General features: G+C 40.3%; 1 protein-coding gene across 11 annotated transcripts in view; it reads right to left on the bottom strand.

The window, feature by feature from the left end:
* Positions 1-21,133, bottom strand: part of adgrb2 (adhesion G protein-coupled receptor B2) — a 227,220-nt gene that overhangs the window by 81,090 nt on the left and 124,997 nt on the right. For all 11 annotated transcript variants that reach the window (XM_079368683.1, XM_079368685.1, XM_079368684.1 and 8 more), the window contains 10 exons: positions 17,254-17,418; positions 15,909-16,073; positions 14,532-14,633; positions 12,521-12,627; positions 11,341-11,535; positions 10,786-10,854; positions 10,142-10,250; positions 9,679-9,825; positions 5,461-5,548; positions 4,420-4,522 (listed from right to left, as the gene is read on the bottom strand). In XM_079368683.1, coding sequence (XP_079224809.1) covers positions 4,420-4,522; positions 5,461-5,548; positions 9,679-9,825; positions 10,142-10,250; positions 10,786-10,854; positions 11,341-11,535; positions 12,521-12,627; positions 14,532-14,633; positions 15,909-16,073; positions 17,254-17,418 — 1,250 coding nt within the window. The remainder of the gene's footprint in view (positions 1-4,419; positions 4,523-5,460; positions 5,549-9,678; positions 9,826-10,141; positions 10,251-10,785; positions 10,855-11,340; positions 11,536-12,520; positions 12,628-14,531; positions 14,634-15,908; positions 16,074-17,253; positions 17,419-21,133) is intronic.

The raw sequence follows: 21,133 nt of genomic DNA, 5'->3' as shown, positions 1-21,133 counted from the left end.
GGAAAAAGGATTGGATTGTTGATTGGTTTTTTCAGGCAAACTCTTTGGTCTGGCTGGTCTGAATTTAAAGACTCTGTTTTTTCACGTTCCTTCCTACATCAAAAAGCATTCTGAGAGTGGACTGGAAATGAAGACACAACGGCAGTCATGCAGCTTCCACTGGCTGGCCCGTTCTCCTTCAGAGTGAGACTGAGTAAGTCTTGGAAAAGATTCTCTGGATTGAGATGTTATTCATCCACTGGACTGATTACAGAGGAAAATAGAGGCCCCTCTCTGTCACCAGTCTGTTGGTCCTTCCTTCGTCCTGCAGGAACGGTTTGCCTTTGAGCTCCCCCTCATGGTAAAGGGGATTATGGCATTTATTCCACAGGCACACTGTTAAGTCCAGTCAAAACAGGATGATGCCCATTGCAAGCACACTCACTCCAGCCTGAGGAACCTTTTTAAAGGATTCACCTCTTCTTCAGCGGAGAGCAAATTGAATCCTTTTCTGAATATTAACCATGTTTAAGTGAGCAAAAAGAGGTGATTCACATTAAGGTATGCATCATGAGAATTTATTTCTCCAAAGGCAAGGTCAACCCTCCCTCTCTGCACAGTTTGCCACTGATCTCCCATGAATCACTGAGTCCTGGGGTCTCTGCATGGATGGACTTGAGAGGACTGGATGATGCAACGTGTCTAAACTCCAGATCAAAGGCAACGTGACACAGATTGATGGACGGCGGCGCTTTGTTCAGACCACCGCCCGTCACCGACATTCGATGTCCCTGGGCGTGCATCAGCGTCGCGAGCTCTCTTTAGCGCTCAACTATCAATCAGTGGGCAGCGTGTCTGACTGTACGCTTCTGCCTGAGTGACACCCGTGTACTCCCACAATGTCTGCCTCCTCTTTAGCGTCGGTACGGTGCATAATGACAGCGTCTGCTCGACTGATGCCTCTCAAAGGGAGCAGCGTGTTTCTGATTCTAACAGCCTTTTTGATGAACGGTAATAATGGCATCACCCTCAACGGCTCTGTCGTCTTTTTCTCTCCGATAGATGAATCACTTTCTCCAAGGTACTTACAAAGCACACGCTAAAACAAATACAGCAGGTGGTAAAACTCCTAATGCATCTTGCCTGGGAATACGTGTAAAAAAAAATTAAATAAAACAGGAACAGGAACAGAAACAGGCAAAACAAAACGAAAGAAGTCTTGAAAGCCTTTTACTTCATTTGAAAGATTATGGATTTTGAGAAACATAATGGAGCAACCTGGAGGTAAACTAGATTACAGCCAAACGACCAGAAAGGCTCAGGGTGAATGTTTCATAACGCTAACCAGTGCTGCCTTTTTTTTTTTCTCTCTCTTTTTTTTTTTTATAAATTACGGAAGCAAGCTGAAGGGTAGCTAAAGGAGGAGCTGTGGGAAAACATTTGGCATCTGTCCTACTGGTCCACCATAACGACACAGATCTTTCTGGCCTTCTGCTTCTTACTCACCATTAAAGGCACGCAAACACTTTGACACTCAGGGAAATACGCGGGGAGTCTGGCTGGAGCAGATGTCATCCCAGTGAAGACATGGCAGAGCACAGAGACCCCTAAACCCCCCTCCAGTGAGAGTGAAGCCTGAGGCAGCTGTTGCCAGGGTATCGCATCAGCAGCTGGGGCTTTTTTCTACACTAGCCAAGGTCGACACCTACAGCAGTTAAAGACCTTGTTAGGACACCCTGCACTTCTTATCACTTTCCTGTCTTTGCTGGTTGCCATCTAAATGCTCAGCATTTCCTCACGAAGGAAGTTGATTCCAAGCAAGGATGAAAACAACCTTTGATTAAAATAAGACTTTGAAAAGCTGGTGGTTTTTGGCAAGCCTTGGCAGATAGTTTCTCTGAACAACACACAATTGTTAGTGTCTGAAGAGGAAGAGTTTACAGTGAAATGCAGATCAACGATTTATCAGGCAGAGTCAGAAAAGCAGATTGATTTGATGGACATATTATCTTACTGGCCTCTTGCTCTTGATTAATACTAAACAAACATTCATGAAAGTGACGCTGAACATCACTTCCAACCACAGGAAAAAACCACAAGATTAATGGTGTATTGTCCATCGGGTTGATGGCGTACATCACACTCTGAAGTGAAGTACTCCCTTGTACTCCCACAGTATGTCTTCTTATTCTTAATCCTTTTGATCAATTTAGCTTCAATTTCAGTCAACATCCATTTGACCTAATCACCTTTTTAGGCTTCTGTGAACCTGAGACTTTGATTTATTCTGCAAAAAACTTTCAAATAGCTTGTAAAAGAGTGTCACCTTTCTCAGACAAGAAAAGTCTAACAAGGCAGTTTAGGCAGTGCTGGTGCTTGACCTCTTGACCTGTCAATGGCATACACTTTGGCATTTGACTTGCCTGTTGTTTTCTACATCTATCTGTGGTGATTTTTTTGAGGGTGTTATAGTCTGTCATACTTCCTTATGAGCAATACGTAGTCTCACAACCACAACGGTCAAAGCGTACATGCGGGCATTTTCCCTGCACAGCGTGCGTCTTCAGCAGGAGCCCTCAGGTTAGCGGTCCAGAACAGCACGCTATCGTCAGCATGAAGACATCATCCTCTGGTTGATGATGAAACCTGCAGTCAGGACTGGACTGGTAATCTGCATGGATGCCAGACTCTGTGAATATATTCCATTCTGAGAAATAGTTCTGCATTCAAACCGTCAAGATGTACAACTATGTCAATATTTCAGACATCAAGTTTGACTGAGTAGTGAAACTGTCAAATTTTCACTGTAAGAGTTTTATTCCTATACGATTAGGTTTGATTATGTGGTTCTGTTGATTAAGACGTTTAAGGATATGTGTCAGGAGAAAAAAACTGAAGTATAAATAATAAACGCTAAACAATGTAACAATAAGAAAGTCTGCGTCCTTTTTTATGTGTTGCTTAATGCCTTTTTATTTGGCGATAGGATCGCGGATAGAGTCAGAGCCAGAGGTCGAACCTAAACCCGGGGTCGCCTGCGTGAAGGACCACAGCCTGGGGGGCGCACTCACCAACCACTAGGCTATTTCTGAAGTATTCCATTGAACTGTATCGTCTTCATTATTCCAGCAAATGTGTTTCATTACATTCAACAATACACGTTCTATTGCACACAGTTCTAATAAAGGTTTTTTGAGTGTTTGGAGTCTTTTACCCTTTACATGTGTAGGAGCCCTCTGGTGTATAAATAAAAGAGTTTCTAATTTTTTTTTTTTTACAACTCCATGTTCACATCAGACCACAAAGCAGTCCGTCCAATCACAGTGAATACACACCAACATGCATGTCCATGGCACCTGCTTCTCAGCTTTGCAATGATTGATGGGAATAATGTGCCTGACCTATTTTGGGCGGGGGGGGCACGTAAAATTACAGTTATGTCATGTTCGTCACGTAGTAAAGAGCTGGTTTGAGTCACAAATGCGCGAGCCAAACTTTCTTCCAGGTCGCTGCCTGCAGTACTTCTGCTTCTACATAAAAAAAAAAAAAGAAAAAAAAAAGCTGCATAACAGGAAAATAAAGAGTGGCATAAAATAGATGCCATAATTAAGTAATGAATCAGCAGTTTAGAGCAGAGAGATAAAGCGGCTGGGGGTGGGAAATGAATACAAAGTCTTTTCAATGAAACACTGTGCAATAACTTTGACCCTGAGGTGTTGGTTGACACAGCAAGGGGCGGACTTTATCTGAGGGTTTTACTATACATCTGAGTATTTATTTGTGTGTTTATGTTGTCTAAGAAGAACAATTAAATATTCAACATTATTTTAAAAAACGGCGCTCACCTTTTGCCCAGAAGAAAGCCTAATGAAACCGGCATCTTATTGAGGTTGTGAAAAGGACCCCTCATTAAACTTGCACTTAGTCCTCTCTCCAGTGAAGACACCCCACGAGTCGTTTATAATAACACACTCCACTGTAATATAAACTGAATAGGCACCAAGAGACGCTACGATATAAGGAAGTCAAAAAGGTCTGCATTTATTCAGGCAATTCAGCGAGCGCCATGGCGCTTTATAGCATGCAGTACTTTTTCTTTCATCTGAACTCGGGAAACATGGGTCAGCTGGGAGTGAAGAAATCCTTTAAAGCCTTACACAAATTTGGTCTCTTGGCTTACAGCACGCTCAGAGTACATGTAATACCACAAAAAATGCAAACTCTGGCATCTGAGTATTCCTTACCACGCTTTGAACCGAGAAAAGTGTTGTTGTTCTTTAAGTTAGAAGTTACAGCGCACGCTCATTTGAAGGTTTTCCAAATCCAACACATAACCCTTGATGTGGATCTTGAAGACTCGTGACCCATTTTTGGAGGGATTTCTTTGTAAGCACATACAAACAGTGTGTTGCTGAGTTTTTTTTTAAAAGAGAAACTTACGTTGATCAGAGACGACAGCTCGACGACCACTTTGGGCTCACTGGGTTGAGGTTCTGGCCGCACTGTCACTGTCAGGATCTTGGAGTTGATCATGGCAGGGGGGCTGCAAAGATACGCATAGTCAGACATGAAGGATGTTATTATAACACATTTTTTGATCAGATCAAAAAATGTGTTGCACACATCAAGTTTTGGCTTGAACTGTCTCGTTGTTTTTGGACATGACTAGAAAGAAAATGTGTTTTGTGCGCTGCTTTTTTTTTTTTTTCAACAAACAGATGAAGGAACACATCCAAACACGCTCAGAGGACGACACACTCCAAATGCCCTGTCATGCTTTTGATGGTTGTTTGAGTGTGTTTGCAAAATATATGCACGCATGCATAAAAATACATCTTAACGTGAAACCTCAAGAGAGAATGAGAAAGCTGGAGTTAAAACAAATCCCTGGACCTATTAGCATTCAGCAGAGCTACGGGGAGAAAGGGCTTTAAACAGATCCAGCTCAACCACAACCAAGAGCACTGACCTGAATAAAATGGCCGAGGGCCAGCACAAACACCACATCGCAGTGGCCTTTTGACAAGCTTCTGATTCTTCTATTTTTTGCAACTTTTATGCAAGTTTCAGGAACTATTAGGCCCACACACTCTCCGAGCACAACTGTACATTTCCAAAAATACATTGACAATGCGAAAAGAAAAACATCTAGGGATATGTACTGTTTCAGACATCCAAGACATTTTGTCTGATAAACTAGGCAGGCACAGGGAGACGAGAGAGGCAATACAGAGGGAGACAGATGGAGAATTGGACGTTGGAATTACATCGAGAAAAAAAGTGAAAGAAGAAAGGGTATAGAAATAGAAAAGTAGTGAGGGAGGGAGCAAAAAAAGCAAATATATTGGAGATGAAGAGTTGTCAGACAATGTATGAGTAAAAAGAGATGCAGAAAGGTAAAAGAGAGGACAAATGACAATGAGATGTAATTTATATTCTAACAAAAAAATTTGATAGCACACCACTCATTGTAGTACTCACTTTGGTGCAGGTAGGATGACACCCAGTGTCCTGTACAGGATGGCTCCAATGACATAGTACATGGTAGTCTCTGAGTCTGTCTCTGTGTCTGAAGAAAACACAATTTTTGCAGCGGATTAGCCTCAACATGCCAGGTCAAATGAAAGAAGTCCATCTGAACATCATATCTAAACACTGTCAATCAGTGAGGAACTGTTGTTGTAGTTTGAAAGAGCTAGTGTTGATTTTGGCGCCCCCCGTAGACAAAGTGGTACCTTTTATCTTTATGATATCGATCTGTTTGTGCACAAGTTTTCATTCTTTTGACAGCCAAGCAAATCAGTCATCAAAAATCTTAGCAGTAAAAGATGTAAACAGGCTGTTTTGGGAGGGGTCTTTGCGGTATTACAAATGTATTAAGTACATAGAAATAGTACTTTTCCTGATGAACTCTTTTGCTTTTGTTTGTCAAAGAGAGGCATTAGTTTTAATTTCTGTCAGTTTTCTGACCAGTTAAAGACTCCTCACTGGCGCTTTAAAATTATACATAATGATCTGTGGTGTTGTGATTGGTTTCAAAAGATCACTTACAACTGGGTTATGTCACATACAGTAAAAATGATAAATATAGCTGCCGACAAACAAGCTCAAACCTCTGTCACATCAATGTTTAACGTCAACCACGCAGTAACTAATAAATGCTGTTTTGACAACAACTGACAAAAAAAAAAAAAAAAAACTTGAACAGTTTCACCTTTCAGAAGCTTGATAGGATAGAAACATGCCTCATGCTCACACTTAATAAGTTAAAAATACATAATTATTGCAGGTGCAAGATTCTGGATTCACACTTTCAGTTGGCAGAGGAATAATTTCACTGTGCTTGTTTGCCTATTAGCAGCCAGGAGTTCTGCTAAAAATAAGTCTAATTTCTTATACAAGTCCATTTGCTTGAATATTAAATTTAATGTATTTTTCTCCTGTTTTCTTCTCTTTACTTAATCTTCATTTGTCCCTGCCCTTCTCATCCTTCCCTGTTGTTGCCGCCATCCCCCAACCCACTTTCTTTTTTCCCAACTTCTCCATCCTTTTCAAAGTCAGTCTTCATAAGTCCTTGTCTTCCATCCAGTTTTTAGCCAAAAAGAGCCAAGGCTCCCACAGAGACGTATATATAGCGTCCCTCTGTAAATGTCACTTTGTCTCAAGTGAGGGTGGCAGACAGACACAGAGAGGAAACATTTGAGGTGGAGAGTTCATGTTGAGAGATGCCACTCCCTCCTTTGCCCTTTTAGGCTTAGAGAAGCGACGAAGGAGCATATAGGCACAAAGAGAGGATAGATTGGGGAAGCTGATGGTATCAGACGCATTGGATGACTCATCCAAAAATCTGTCTGCCCGCTGCCTGAGAGGTAATACTCAGGAAGAGAGATAGCCGTGAGAGACGGACAAGGTGAGAAAGACAAAAAGATCTTGACACTGGAGGGAACAAAAGAACAATTGTGAGAGTGCGAGGACCCCCCCCCCCCCCCCCCCCCCCAAAAAAAAAAAAAAAAAAAAAAGATCAAAGTCAGCATGAGAAAGTATGTGATTTTGATGGATCCTAATTGGACAGTGTCTGCAAAAGCATGCAAATGGGAAAGTCAGTGTATTGTGGGTAAATCAGTGTTTGAGGGGGTGGAAGTCCTGCGTTCCGGGATGATTAATAACATAAAAGCACTCAATCACCAAACTTTAATTTCCCATGAAGTGACTTTTCGTCACTGCTCACTTGCTGAACATCTAAATGATTGGTGGTCAGCTGTAATCCAGCAAATGGCAAACCACCAGTCACCAGCTGTGAACTTTAATATGCCGTTTGTCAGGGAAAGATATGGTTGGACTTGAAGCTCAGCCATAATTTATGGTTTTAATCAAATATCGAAAGCCCCATCCAAACAGTTCCATGTGAGTTACTTTTCATTCATTTCTTGTTTCTTTCCTATGCTAGTTTGCTTCCTTCCAAATTTTTGTACACAGCACTGAACAGTGAAAAGAAAATACTCTACAACCAGAAGAATACAATTAATGTACCCTGTTTTAACAGACTGACAGGATAACATGCTCCAGTTCACAACAAAAATAATTGCCTGCAGTTTTTCCTATCAAAGGGATTGGGATTAATTGTTTTTGCATCACTTTTGAAAACATTTATTTTTAGTTAATTGTATGTATTCTCAACTAATCAAGAGATTTATTACTATGATGGTAGATAACCAGGTCAAGATAAAAGGCTAATCGCCTTTCAGCTGAGAAGTAAATGAGAAAATCGATGGCACTTCCAACTCATGACTTGCCAGCTGCAGACAGGAAGCTACTGGCTTAGCTAAGCTAGCTGTGAAGTTAAGCTAAAGGGCTGACTTGACTAATTTCAAAGTATTCACTCTTCTGATGGCAGAAACAGTCGTGTTCAAGCACAAGTTAAGTTATTACAAAAGGAATGGTAAATGCCGAAAAAGTAAGAGGACAAAGTTTTAACAATGGTTAAGCAAAGATGTTTTTTTTCTCCTGTTAGTCATCTGAATGTGCAGTACCTTAGAATCTGGGAAAAGAACTTGAACACAACAACTAAGGTTTTGTTCAATAAAAGTAGGATGGATGAAAAAATAGGGTAATGGTTTGAAGAAGAGCACAAATAAGCGTGTAACATTGTGCATATTAATTAGACGAAGAGCGTAGGTGATTCGAGGTAAAGTGCCCTGAGGTTAGAACACAGGTTGTCTTGAACGACAATCAAAGAGAGTCTGTGTCATCAGTGCGAGTCAGAGGTCAAGGCCAGCTCTGCCTTCATCAGCTTGCAACCACTCTGAACTTTAAATTGGACCGAGGACCATGTGCCAGACAGGAAGTCTGCTAGTCTAATTTCCTATGGGATGTGACCTTTGCCTTGGTTTGTAGTCAATTTGTAGTCAACGTCATGTGCCACAGTAATGGTTGTTGCCATTTCTTTCAAGTCCCCTTGTTTCCCTGTTTCAAACTTTCATTCCTCTATTTCCTCTTTGTTTTTTTTCTCCCGTTATTCTCCACAAAGTTCATTCTTGGATGTGTGTTTGAACATTCACTCTGCTCATTTCTTGCTTCCGCATGAAAAAAATTCACAGCCATTTACACTAACAGCAGGTAACTTTCTTGCGCTGCTAAAAGCGAACACACATCTTTCAAAATGGTTTGGAGGACATGTTGCTCTCTCGAGGGGACGCAGTACATGTCTTCACAGATGAAAGACCTGCATCTTCTACAAAAGCTCTCAAGGGTCTCTTTACAGTCCAAGTCTTCCTCGGCATTACTCTTTGACGTCCTTGAAAAGCCGTCTTTCTGCTTGCCAGGAGACGACTCTGAGAGTGTGAATTCACACTGGCGTAACTTCTTCTTGTTCTGACCTTGGCTTTAAAGCGTGGGGATAACGGGTCCTCGTACGTCTCAGGGTCAATACTGCCACTTAGGATTGGGCTGCTGTGGCTAAGTAGCATAGTTGGTCATTCTACAACCGGAAGAGTGGGTGTTTGATCCTCACCTAATGCACTTATATTTCCAACGTGTCCTTCAGAAAATACAATTTACCCAGAGACGCTCCCTCTGCTCCAGCTGTGGCGGGTGAATGTGTTTGAACAGATTGCTCTCTACTGATTGGCACTTCAAATAGCAGCCTCTGCCATCATTGTTTCCATGGGTAGGTGTGAGCTGCGGCGTAAAACATTTGTGGAGAAGTCAGAAGACTAGAAAAGCACTATAAAAGCTGAAGTCCATTTACCCAATGTAAATCCAAACCACGGTTGTGAGTACTCCAACCTGACGTGTAGAGATTAATGTAAACTTCTAAACATGGGTTTGCTCTAAAAAATAAAATCAAAAGCTTGTTTTTGTCACCAATGAACCACCCACTAAAGTCACCCCATCCATCCATGTTGTTGTGGTGACCGCATTCCGTCCCCAACCTTGGTCGACCAAACAGCAGGTCTTGTTGAGAACCATTTCTCCATCGCAGAGGTGGGACTTGTTTCAAAATCAACTATTTGGGCTTTGTTGCAATAGGCTGTTCGTAGCTTTCTTTGCACATAGTTGTAGAACATTTCCTTCCGTGACACAGGGCATGACGCTCCAGATACTCCTGTTGTTAATACACAGGAACTATGTATTGAGAGAGGAGTATCTTGTCAGTTTGTGACCAAACCCTAGACAATAGATCGAGCCTCTTTATTTTACCTTCAGTCGGGTTGGTGAAGAACTCTTTGGGGATGTAGAGTTTGTCCTCAGCAGTTCTGGCCCAGTCCTTCATCCCTCTCCGGCCCTTCATTGGGAAGTTGATATTGCTTGAAACTGCTGACACTGGCTCTCGTTGGATGGTTATCACTGAGTAAAAAAATAAAGATACAGAGGGGAGAAAATAAAAGTTAAGATGTCACTGCAGTGCAGGACAAGGTTGAAACCCATTTTAAATAGTCTGTTAGTCACATTTAATTTTTTTTAAAAAAACCCATCAGGGAATAATGCAAAATATGAAACGAGTTGTATGGAAATACAAGATCTGGCAGTAGAATTTATATGATAGAGACACTTTGGCCTTGACTGAGGTAGTAAAGATTCACTATAATTGAATCTTTTTATTTTACAGATACTGGTGTTGTAATCTTTTAGATGTCTTTTGGGGGCATTATGTGGCACTTACTGAGGTTGTTGGTAACCACCAAGAAACTCTGAAAAGGCTTCTGGGCTTCTCCGATGAGGTGAATAAAATCCTCTAATATCCTCATCAGCAAAGCAGCACCGGGAGCGACCTGTGGATTGGAGGAATGAAAAAGGAAGGGGCGAGCATCCATCACCATGTCATTGTAATTATAATCCTTGGACAGCATTCAATGAGACTTGTCTCCCTGTTTGACACTTTTTTTTTTTCATTACATTATGCAGACCACTGAATTTGTTCCATGGTGGTAAATTGTAACCCTTCAGGCTATTAGATCATATTTAGTTGCTTGTTTATTGTGTGCAGATGGGAAAGTAAACACACCTAGACTCAAGGGCTGGCTCACACACCAAAACATAAAAACCTGCACCCATACTCACACTTAAGCAGTAAAATGAATAAATGGCTTTTGTGTTTCGGAAACAGGTGTGTTTTTATGGCTATAATGAAAAGTTAATAGGGGACGTGGTCATATTTTACAATACACTCAAATTCACTTATGCACATGCAAATAAAGGAATTATTGACAGACACGTTGGTCACACCCTGGTACAGAAGTAGATAGAACAGATGATGGGAAAAAGGTGTATACAGATGCAAAAAAAACAACATATGGTGACTTTTACCTGGTGAGCGTCCTCCCATCTCTCTAGATTTTCCATGTCCAACATGTGGCTGATTATCTGGAAGAATTTCTAGACGAAAGAAGAAGATGTTCTCATTAAATACTACAGAAGGCTATTAGATTTTGTAACCTCATCTGTATGCATGCACACTGGAATGTCAGCCTTTGTCCTGTAATTTGTCGATGAAATGCGCCCATCTACAATTAGTACTGCTGCAGTGTATTCCCTGTCAAGTCTAGTACAGTTGTCGTATGAATATTGGCATTGTGTAAAACATAAAATAACGGCTGTCAAACAGAAGCATTTTGCTCTCTTACAGGCAGTGAAAAGGAAAAAAATAACAGTGCTATAAAATCCCTTTGAGGCCGTAGCAACTGTGTAGCTGTAGTTCATTGTTATGCACACCTTGTGCAGCACCAATTCCTGCCTCTACATTGAATACATTTGCAAGCTTTGGAAGAGAATCTCTGTGCGAGAGTGTGTCTGTGACTGCTTGTTTGGTACGGTTTACGACTTGAAGGTGTCTTCAAAGGAAGGCTCGGCCAATGTGCTTACCTGCACGTCGTCGGGAGCTGGGATGTAGGTTGCTCTTTTGAAGGTGTCCGTCACATTTCGCAGAATCTCCGTGGAAAAGAGAAGGTCGCCACTGTAGTAGCTCCTCCTCTGCAAGAGCTCCAGGAGACTCCTTACGATCTGAGACATGCCCTCCCCAGCCAGGGTCCTCTGACCCTTCGCGAGATGCTCTCGTAACTAAAAGGTGTAAAGAAAGACAAGACATTTAGATTTCATGGTTTTGTCTGCTGGTTAATCAGATAATTGGCCACTTGCTCTTACTTTTATAAACTTGCTCTTATTCAAAAATGTATAGCTATTAAAAGTATGCCCCAAAAACCCCTCAAATAAACCAAGTCCATGTTTTGTTATTCTGAAGAAATCACAGCAATGTTTTGGATGTGAGCCGAAGGGATCGTTTCAAGACAGGAGTATAAATATGACATGGTTGGATTTTTTGTGTTTGTGCTTTAAATAGTCGAGCGAAGAAGAGGCCTACAGCACTCTCAGGCAGAAATTGGATCGCATCACTTCAGAGAAAGAGATACAGAAGGCAAGACTTTGTGAATGCGAAATGCAACAAGAGGGGGAGAGAGAAAGTCTGGTAGAACAGAAGATAACAGCAATCACAGAAAATGAATAATTGACTCTTGGTGTTAATCAAAGGTTGGAACAGAAGCTATCGGTGCAATCAGCTCTGTCCTGAGGAATCCTTAACCGTCATCTCCCTCTGCCCTCATTGGAGAGATTGGAAGAGGTGGAAGTTCACAGAGCCGGAAAAAAATCCTGGCTGATAAACACGTTCATTATGTTTATTAATTGATAAGTGCAAGCGCAAAGCTCTGGAAAAGCTAATTAAAGATACCGTCAAGCCTTGAGTAAAGACTCTCAGTATACTTTGGAAATGTTTTCACAAAGTTAAAAGAAAAGGTTGAAAAGTTCAAACAAAGGTAGATGATAGCTGAAAAGGTAAAAAAAAAAAAAGTGTGGCAGTGAGTAACTTCAAAAACAGAGACTTAACTTTCTCCTAAATCACTCATAAAGGTGATAGTTTATTTATAAAGATGGGTTAAGAAAAAGAAATACTGCAACTCAGTCAAACACTCTGTTTCTGCTGAAGATGTATTTGAAAAACTGTAGAAAGTCCCTGAGTTTGGGAGTAATTCATTCAAAGGGAACTTACAGATAAATGTAAATATCTATAATCAAGTGAGACGCATCTGGCGAAGCTCGGAGGACCCCAGAAAGCAACTCCATTATTGTCCAGCATGCAACGACGACTAGCAGATCCTAAAGACAGAAGAAGAGACAATTACTTACAGGGAATCTGTCAAAAATACAGAATAAACAGGAACACATGATAATGTATTACTTTCACAGTTTGAGAAGTTGCTGTAGTGCCAGAGTAACACATACAGGACTTAGAAATAAAAAGAAAATACTTTTTTTTTTTATTCTTCCAGAAATATGTTAATGTCTTGCTGGTATTAACTGTGGAGAATTCTGATTTATAACAGTGTTAAGGTCAGGGGTCCGACAACTGGCTTCTGTTTAAATCATTCCAATCGATAAAAGCAAACCACCGCATACTTAAAACACTTACTGTAAAAGTGACTTTTCCTTTTTATCCGGATGGTTCCATCTATTGAATATTTCATTTGTAGCAGGGTTATTCTGTTTGGCAACTCATACCTGCTGACTATTCTATCCTGGCAGCCAACAAACAAACTGTTGATGGCTGCCAAAACACAGTACTTTACTAAGACAAAACCTATTCCATAGCCAATAATAATCACTCACTGTCTCTGGCCTTTTATGGGTAAAATGGACATAAATAAACTGTGAAGTTTCTCTGTTAATTACATTTATCAGTGTTATTTACCTGAAATGGGATGTACTTTAAGCTATATTTTTTTCTTGTCAGAAAAAACATGAATTAAGCGGATATGTTTTGAGGATAGCGCCAACACTGTAGTTTGAAACATGTATTTATTTTTCAGGCACTGCATCTTGACTTTAATTTGGAAAAAAAAGGACAATTTGTTCTTGTTGCTGTTTTGAAAGGTAAAAGAAAAGGTGAGGCAGCAACAATTTCTTCACAGAAAAGATTTAACTGTGTTCAAGCAAACATGTTAGCTTCTACATGAGAGAAAATATTGGAAATATCAGTTTAGCATTTGGTTCCATCTACCTTTTTCTTTCAGACAAATAAACATCATTTTTGACCTTGACTTTTAGTTAAATCAGTTGTAGCCTAACTACTTTTATCCATCATTTACAATGTTGTTTGACATGTATACAATTAACTATGTGCTGAATACCCCACATATTACCTGAGATTACTCTAACAGTATAGGCAGTGAAAAACAATTGTTGATTATCATATGTGTGAAGCTGAAGTACCTTCTCCCCTAAGGCACGTGTGGGCGAGCCTGCCAATGTTACCACCTGGTAGCTAGCTTGAGCAGTCACTACACTAACAGATGGTAGCCTAACATTAGGGGGGCCCTAAACTTCTGTTTCTCGTGCTGGACATTTTGAGATGCCTTTAGGATTTTTTGTTTTCTTTTAAATGCTACACTTGGCTAGCCAATTGTTTAGATAAAATAATACTATGCTTATTGCTTCTTTTTTTTTTTATTAAATTCATGATACACACATACTTTTAGTTCTTTTGAGTATATGACAATTATTATCATTATGTATTCTGTAATTAAAGTTATGTCAATGCACATTGATTCTGTGATTTTAGCTAGCTTGCATGACTCATTATAACTTGCCTTCGAACTTATGTGCCAACTCAAATGCAGGTGCTACAGTATCATCGTTTGTTAACCTAAAGAACAATTTTTTCATCTGTTGTAGGCATATATATTTTAGTCTGAACTCATAATTATTAAATTCTTCATGATGTAAGTGTCAAATTGTTGAGGGGTTCGATTAGCAATGCTATGATAAACAATTGCTTACTACGCAACTATGCTAAGTGTTTAGGACAATTGTGTGAGACTATCAAAACAACCCATTCTAATGCCAGCTTGTGGCTGGTTTGTATTTGGTTGTATCCTCGTTTTATTGAATGTGGTGTTACGATTTCCTAAACATGGAGGCAAAACTGTGTCATTAATTCACACAAGTTGTAATCAAAACATGCTCGCAGCTAATAGACATTAAGTAAAGCATGTGTTACTGACCAGTGGCATTTGTTGGACACTTGTTGTATACAGTTTCTCCAGCCGATGCTCTTTTCCATGCCATAGCAAGAAGGTGCTCATCTTTACATATCTCATGAGGAGCTGTAAATGTTGGCAAAAAAATACAAAAAATTAGTGAAATGAAACACTTGCATAGAGCAATGACGAAATATCCCCACGTACATGCTCCTACAGACACTATTGCATGTGAAGAAAAAGAGAGCCAGAAAAGCACAAAAAAAGATTCAAATCAATGTTCTCCTACAGTGGCTCCCTATCTTATTCCCTTGTACATTGCTCAGTGCTCTCTGTCAGTGTCACTGCCTCAGTACAGTATCTGATTCCCTCTTCATCTTACTCCCTCTTTTTATTCATCTGTTTTCCCCCTCCCTCTCTTTCATAACCCTGATGAAAAACAGGGGGGAGTGCTCTGAAGATATTCCGAGGGGGGCAGCCGAGTGTTGGCAGAGGCGATGCGGAAAGATGAAGAGGGATGGAGAGCGAAAATAGAGAGATGCAGGGAGTGAGAGAAAATATGATATTATGTTCCCCTGCAATGCCAACAGACGAGATCCTCGCCTGGTGTCAAAGCAGCTTGAGAGGTACTCAAAACAAAGGGTCATGGTGGAAGCTGTACCGTACAGTTTGTCATTTGTAGACTGAAAGAGCTCGTTGAATTAATGTACACGCATTTCATAAAGGGTTGAAAAGAAAAATAAGCTTTCATATTCACACGCACACACAGTCTCAGTCAATAGGGATGTTTATTAAAACATAGTGTCTCCTGCAGCAGCTGACACCCTGACTTTGAACATCTCTCCCTCTATCAGGCAGAGAGAGAACAGAGAGCGAACGAGCGAGATTAGTGCGACAAAAACAATGTTAAAGAGGAGAGATATGAGCAGAAATGGAGGATCTCTCAGGTAAACAGAGAGGATAAAATGAAAGAGCCACAAGACAAGGACAAGCAAAATCAATGGAGAGGTAAAGATGGATGGGTATGTGAATCGACAGGATGGCAGACAAGAGGCAGATAAAGATGAGAAGAATGCAGTTCTAAAATTGCAATAGAAGCCTTTGGCTGTGGTGCGAACCACTGGGAATCTCTTCAATTCTGCCTGACAAATAGTGCTCAAATGCAGATTGGGTACACACGCGCACACACACACACACACGCACACACACACACACACACACACAAAGACACTCTTTAGTCTCTGACAGGGATTCACTAGTCGAGACGTACAAAAAAAATGCAGCCACACAGAAAAAATGTGAGCTATAAAGTGTTTACGCAGACTTTTAAAGCATAAATAACAAGTACTTTGGTTTCTCCTCGTCATCTAAAGTTGCATACACATGCAGAGACTCACTGACCTGGGCATTTCTTCTCGTTACAAGCTCGGACCTCCTCCCCTGAGCCTTCGCAGGGGTATCCCTGTAATCCGGTGCCCTCACACATTCTGAAGCGACGCTGCCACCCAGAGTCACATGTTTTGCTGCAGAGACTCCAATGATTCCAGCTACCCCAGTTACCTCCACCTGGAAAAGGAGAAGAGAACGGCAAAGGACCTGATTTATCTGAGTACATCCTCTGGGACAGTCTAAGGATGTATTCACACCAGGAAAGTCCTTTAGTCCACTTTCTTTGGTTCGGACCAAATACAGCATTTCTTTTTTGTTTTGGTGCGGTAGAGGCCCAGAAATCATAAACAAACCACATGTGTGCAAAGATTGTTCAATCATTGGACAAAGTCTAAGTTCGGGGTAAAGTGGTAATCGCAAACTGAAAATAAACAATCCTGGAGAACATCCATAAAAAATATTTCATTGTGTGAAAAAATGTAGACCTATGTGTGGGCAATCAACCGTTGTTTAAGTATGTGGCGCAGGGGAAACGAGGAGGATCAGACTGCTGTGGGGAATAGTCTGTGTGATTTAAAAGTATTGGATAATAAAAGAACAGAGCGATGAAAGACCAGTGAAAGTGTCTGAAAGGTAGTCTGAAGATGACCTCCGCGTCTTATATCAAAGAAGTAGGCAATAGAAACAAACGAGAACACTGTGCTGCTAACCAAACAATGATTTCCCTTAATGCGTGAGTCAACAGGAGTCCGTTAAGTCTGTTATGCGTACGAGCTGGGTCGGACTGAGGTCTCGTTGCTTTCACACCTCAAACGAACCGTACTAGGGTTTGTTTGGAAACGAACCGAGACCACCTCTTCGGCTGGCTCTCGGTCCGGCTGTTTGGTGCGCACCTGAGTTCGATGGCTTTTATTTACACCTAACCAAAAGGTCCGCACCAGGGTTTTAGTTTGTTTCAAGCGAACCAAATGAGGTAGGTGTGAATACACCCTAAGCCAAGACTGTAAGGCAACAATTTAAAGTAAGTGTAACAGGAAGAAACCTCAAGCAAAACCAAACATATATAAAGCCATCCTCTGTGAACTGCTAAGCTCAGACATGAAGGCAACATTTGCAAGACTTTTACATTTTTTAGTGTGGTGCATGTTTAAAGTATGTCAGTATGATCATATAGTGCCAGGTTCTTTTAAACCCTGTAGTACCTTTTGTCCTATGAGGTTATACTTAGAATTCGACCACAAGCCAAATTGGATTCAAACCCACTAATTATGGGCTTATGGAACAGGAATGCCATGTTTGAATAATGATGTTTGAAAGCGTGTCAGTTTGAATGCTAAGCATTGATTTTATGCCTTACCACTGCAGGAAGGGTTGGTGCATTCTCTGCTCTCCTCATGGGGGCCCTTACATTCTGCCCAGCCGTGAACAGACGCACTGCAGCGCCTCTGCCTCTTCTGCGATCCCGTGTTACAGGTCACGCTGCATCTCGACCAAGGCCCCCACTCTAACCATTGGCCTTCAACTGCAGGAGGGATGTGGGTAGATATGGAGAAACAGGGGAAATGGGTGTAAATGGAAAGAGGTAGATTTTGAGAGACAAGGAGAAATCAGTGGAAATTGATTCAGGGTTTTGAGGGATAGGAAGGACGATGTGAGGGAGAAGACAGGTGTAAAGGGAGAAAAGACAGAATAAATAAAGTGAGCTTTAAACTACACGCAAATAGAATAGGGAATGAGTTTGGAGGAAGAACAAATAAATTATGGGGAGTATTTGATTTTCCATATATAGAAACAAACAAGAAGCCCTAATGGCTCTATAGAAGTTTTAAATATTTCAATCGAGGAAATATCTGATTAGAATTCCTTTTTATGCTTTGTTTTAAAGAGTTCACACAGAGTACAGTCAGTTGGATTTCCATTTAAAGCGTTATTAGAAAGGAACCACATTTCAACTCTTGACTGGTGTTTGTGCAGACAGGAAAAAAAAGGCAGTATACAAGCCAGTAGCGCCTGTCAGACAATGTATGAATACCAAATAGCTGAACCAAAACCTGATGCCTGCACAGGTGGAATCAAAGCCGTTTTAATAAGGGAGCAGAGCTGAAGTAATAGACTTGTCAAATAAAATATTCAAAATGTAATTAATAGGACAATCAAAAACAGGCAGATTTGTCGTACATAGGTTGGGATGGTGTCTTGTGAAGCTTCGAAGCTTCAAACTGCGATCACAATGATATCTGTTGGCTTTTAAAACTCAGCAGTCCTCTCAATGAAGGCCTGAGGCAACACAACACCTTATTGAAATTCATCGCTTTAGTCTAAAATGTGAGAAATAAAAATCCAAGAAGCCTGTGTGTTTGTGCAATTAAACTGTCTGTATGCTATTCTCCTGATGTTCCGCATAAAATATCTACACCTAAGTGCAGTATGTTGCAATTAAATAACATTGCATTGTCAGAAAGCTTCATTTTTTTCAATCATTTTTGCACATGTCAAACACTATAATGAACCTGCTTAGTGTGTTCTTCTGTATGGAGGAGATGAAGCTGTGGAGCTTTATGTGACAGCTCATAGTTTCAATGTGATGCCGTAAAGGCTGTGTTGAAAACGAACGTCCCTCTTATTACCTTTCGAGTGTTATCACTTAGCATTAGATGGAGTTATAATTATGTATTTCTTGCTCAATCTCCTCCCTTTTTTTTTTTCCTCCCATAGCTGCCAGCCGCATAGTTAGGTTGTCAAACTTTGTACTTGGTCAAGCTGAATACAGTGCTTTTCAAAGTTTCTGCTGACATTTGTGGTTTGTTTCCATGTAATGGTTATTAGTGGTTATTATTCTAACATGTTACACGACAAAGACTTTTATTCAAACAGTAATGAAATATCCTGAACACTTGATTGTTTTTGTCAAATACATTTTTAATGCTTACTTACTCAAAAAAAAAAAAAAAAACAGTCCTAGAGTTAATGATTTCAATAAAGAAAACTATGCCTCCTTTTGTCCGAGGCTGTTGGTAGAAAAGATAATTAACTTGTGTTGCCTCCAGTTGGATTACTGATGTGGACTTCAGCTATATGCTTTAAATTGTTTTGATTCTCATCCCTTTTTACAACAGCAATGAAACACTGCTGAACACTTTTTTTTTCACAGCACACCTTCTCTCCAAAATGTCCAAGACTTTCCATCCACCTTCTATTAGCCTTAGAGCAGTAATAAAGTGAACATTTAAGGACAATAAACTGCCCTTTTTACCCCTACAACCTTCGCTATTTAGCATTGAAGTCATGTTTCAAGGCACCTAATGAAAGTCTAATTTTCATTTCCCATTTAGACTTGTTTTGTTCTGTCCCAAGTCTAGAGGGGAATATGGGGCTCTTTAGCCGCTAATTGCTCCACTGTCCTCACCATGTTGTTGCTACTTCGTCTGCCTGCTCCTGTAAGTGGTAGGCAGGTAGCGTCAAGAGGTTTTAGCAGAATTGCTTGCTCACAGTGGTGTAGTTTTGAATATTTATTTAAACTAATAGAGTTTATTTTTACTCTTTATTGTAACTTCTGTTCACACCCACAGTCAAGACTGGCTTGTACTCTTTGGATTTAGAGATGGATTCATGATTAAGAAAAAAAAGATTTTCTTCCACTAAAAGCAGTAAATCAAGTTAGACAGTGCTAACTCCAACTCATACATAGGCCTACCCAACAATCAATCTAAAAATACAAAAAAACAACATCTGTCCTTTCTTCACAGCTGTTCAACTAGCAGTGATATTGAGTATGTGCTCTCGGGCAGTACATTTCCTGTCTATTTGTCACTGTATTAACAAGAGAACAAACTCAAAGTGAGAACTTTGAGTTCAGGATGATATATTGAGGCAACACATTCTACACACACAGGGGCTTTGGGTATAGCGAACAAAGTGAAATACAGTGCAGTAAATGTATTTGTCTGCTTCTCCCAAGTGGGAAAACATTGCCAGCTCTCCTCGGTGATGTGGTCAATCACGGCATGTGCGACTTGTACAGTGTTCCAACTGGCTGGGGCCCGACACTGAGCGGGATGTTGCACCGAGTGAGCTCTGAACTAGAAATCAAGTATGAACCAGACATTTTCAAATCCAATCCGGATTGATTAAAGTGACAAATCGCAAACCTCCTCCCATCAGAAGTACAGAAATATGTAATCATAATGGATTTGAAGGCTTCCCAGATCCTTGCGTCATCTGAGAACAGTTTCCACTGATTGCAACTCGTGCATACATCCAATTGAACAAAAATGTAGAGTAAGAATAAATCGGGGTGGGAAGAGCATCACATCAGTGTGTTTCAATGTATACAGTATACTGTATGTTACAATCTAGTAATATAAAAATTCTTTACATTAATTTTCCATTTTGTTATATTTACAAAAGATTAACAGGTGTCTCTGGACATCTTCAAGCCTCCATAATGTACTAATTTTCCAGTATAGAGTCCTTCTCTGGTCTTCTTCTTTGTTCTTTTTTTCTCCTCTCTCTCTCTGCGTTCGGATTGTAATTCTAATCTATCCGATTATTAATCATACCCTTTGATGTCGTCTATGATTCAAAATATATTCTATAAACTGCCTGCATTGCCTGTATGTGATCTGCATGTCATCGCCTGTGTCAGACTTAAAAGCTGTTCCTTAGGCACTTAAACCTGATTTATACCCCTGTGTCCAATCTTTGATTTGTTGGCGTATTTTTTTTTCCTGAACTACATCAGTCACAACCTCTTCATATACTGATTTGCTTCGGCAGGATCGACTTGGAGAGTCTGTTTAATGAAAACTTAATCAGAACTTTATCAGAAAAAAACTATGGTTAGCCATCAAACAAATCCTGATGTCAAAGCTTCCTTTCTCTCTCTCCAACACGATACAAAAGTCTTATCGATCCAACCTATCTTGAATCGGTAGCAGGGAACCACTGCATGTTGTGTTAATGAGAAGCAATCTGGGAGTACAAATTATCCTAAGACATTTCCCAGCAGAAAACAAAGTCTCATTTGATCATAACAGCATGTTTTGATCAATCAGAACATATAATGTCAGTGGGGAAAAGGCTGTTTTTTGGCCAAAACCATGTATTCAATTCCCTGTATTAAAACAAAATTATTAACACCTGAATATGGCTGACTCTGAACTAATTTTTAATTTGCTGCCTTTCAGTTCTTTTCATTTGATTTATATAAAATATCTGAAAGGATCAAATCACACTGA

This window comes from Symphodus melops (assembly GCF_947650265.1).
Source record: "Symphodus melops genome assembly, chromosome: 18".
In the NCBI taxonomy this organism is placed as follows: Eukaryota; Metazoa; Chordata; class Actinopteri; order Labriformes; family Labridae; genus Symphodus; species Symphodus melops.
This window is presented reverse-complemented; position numbering and strand designations above follow the sequence as displayed.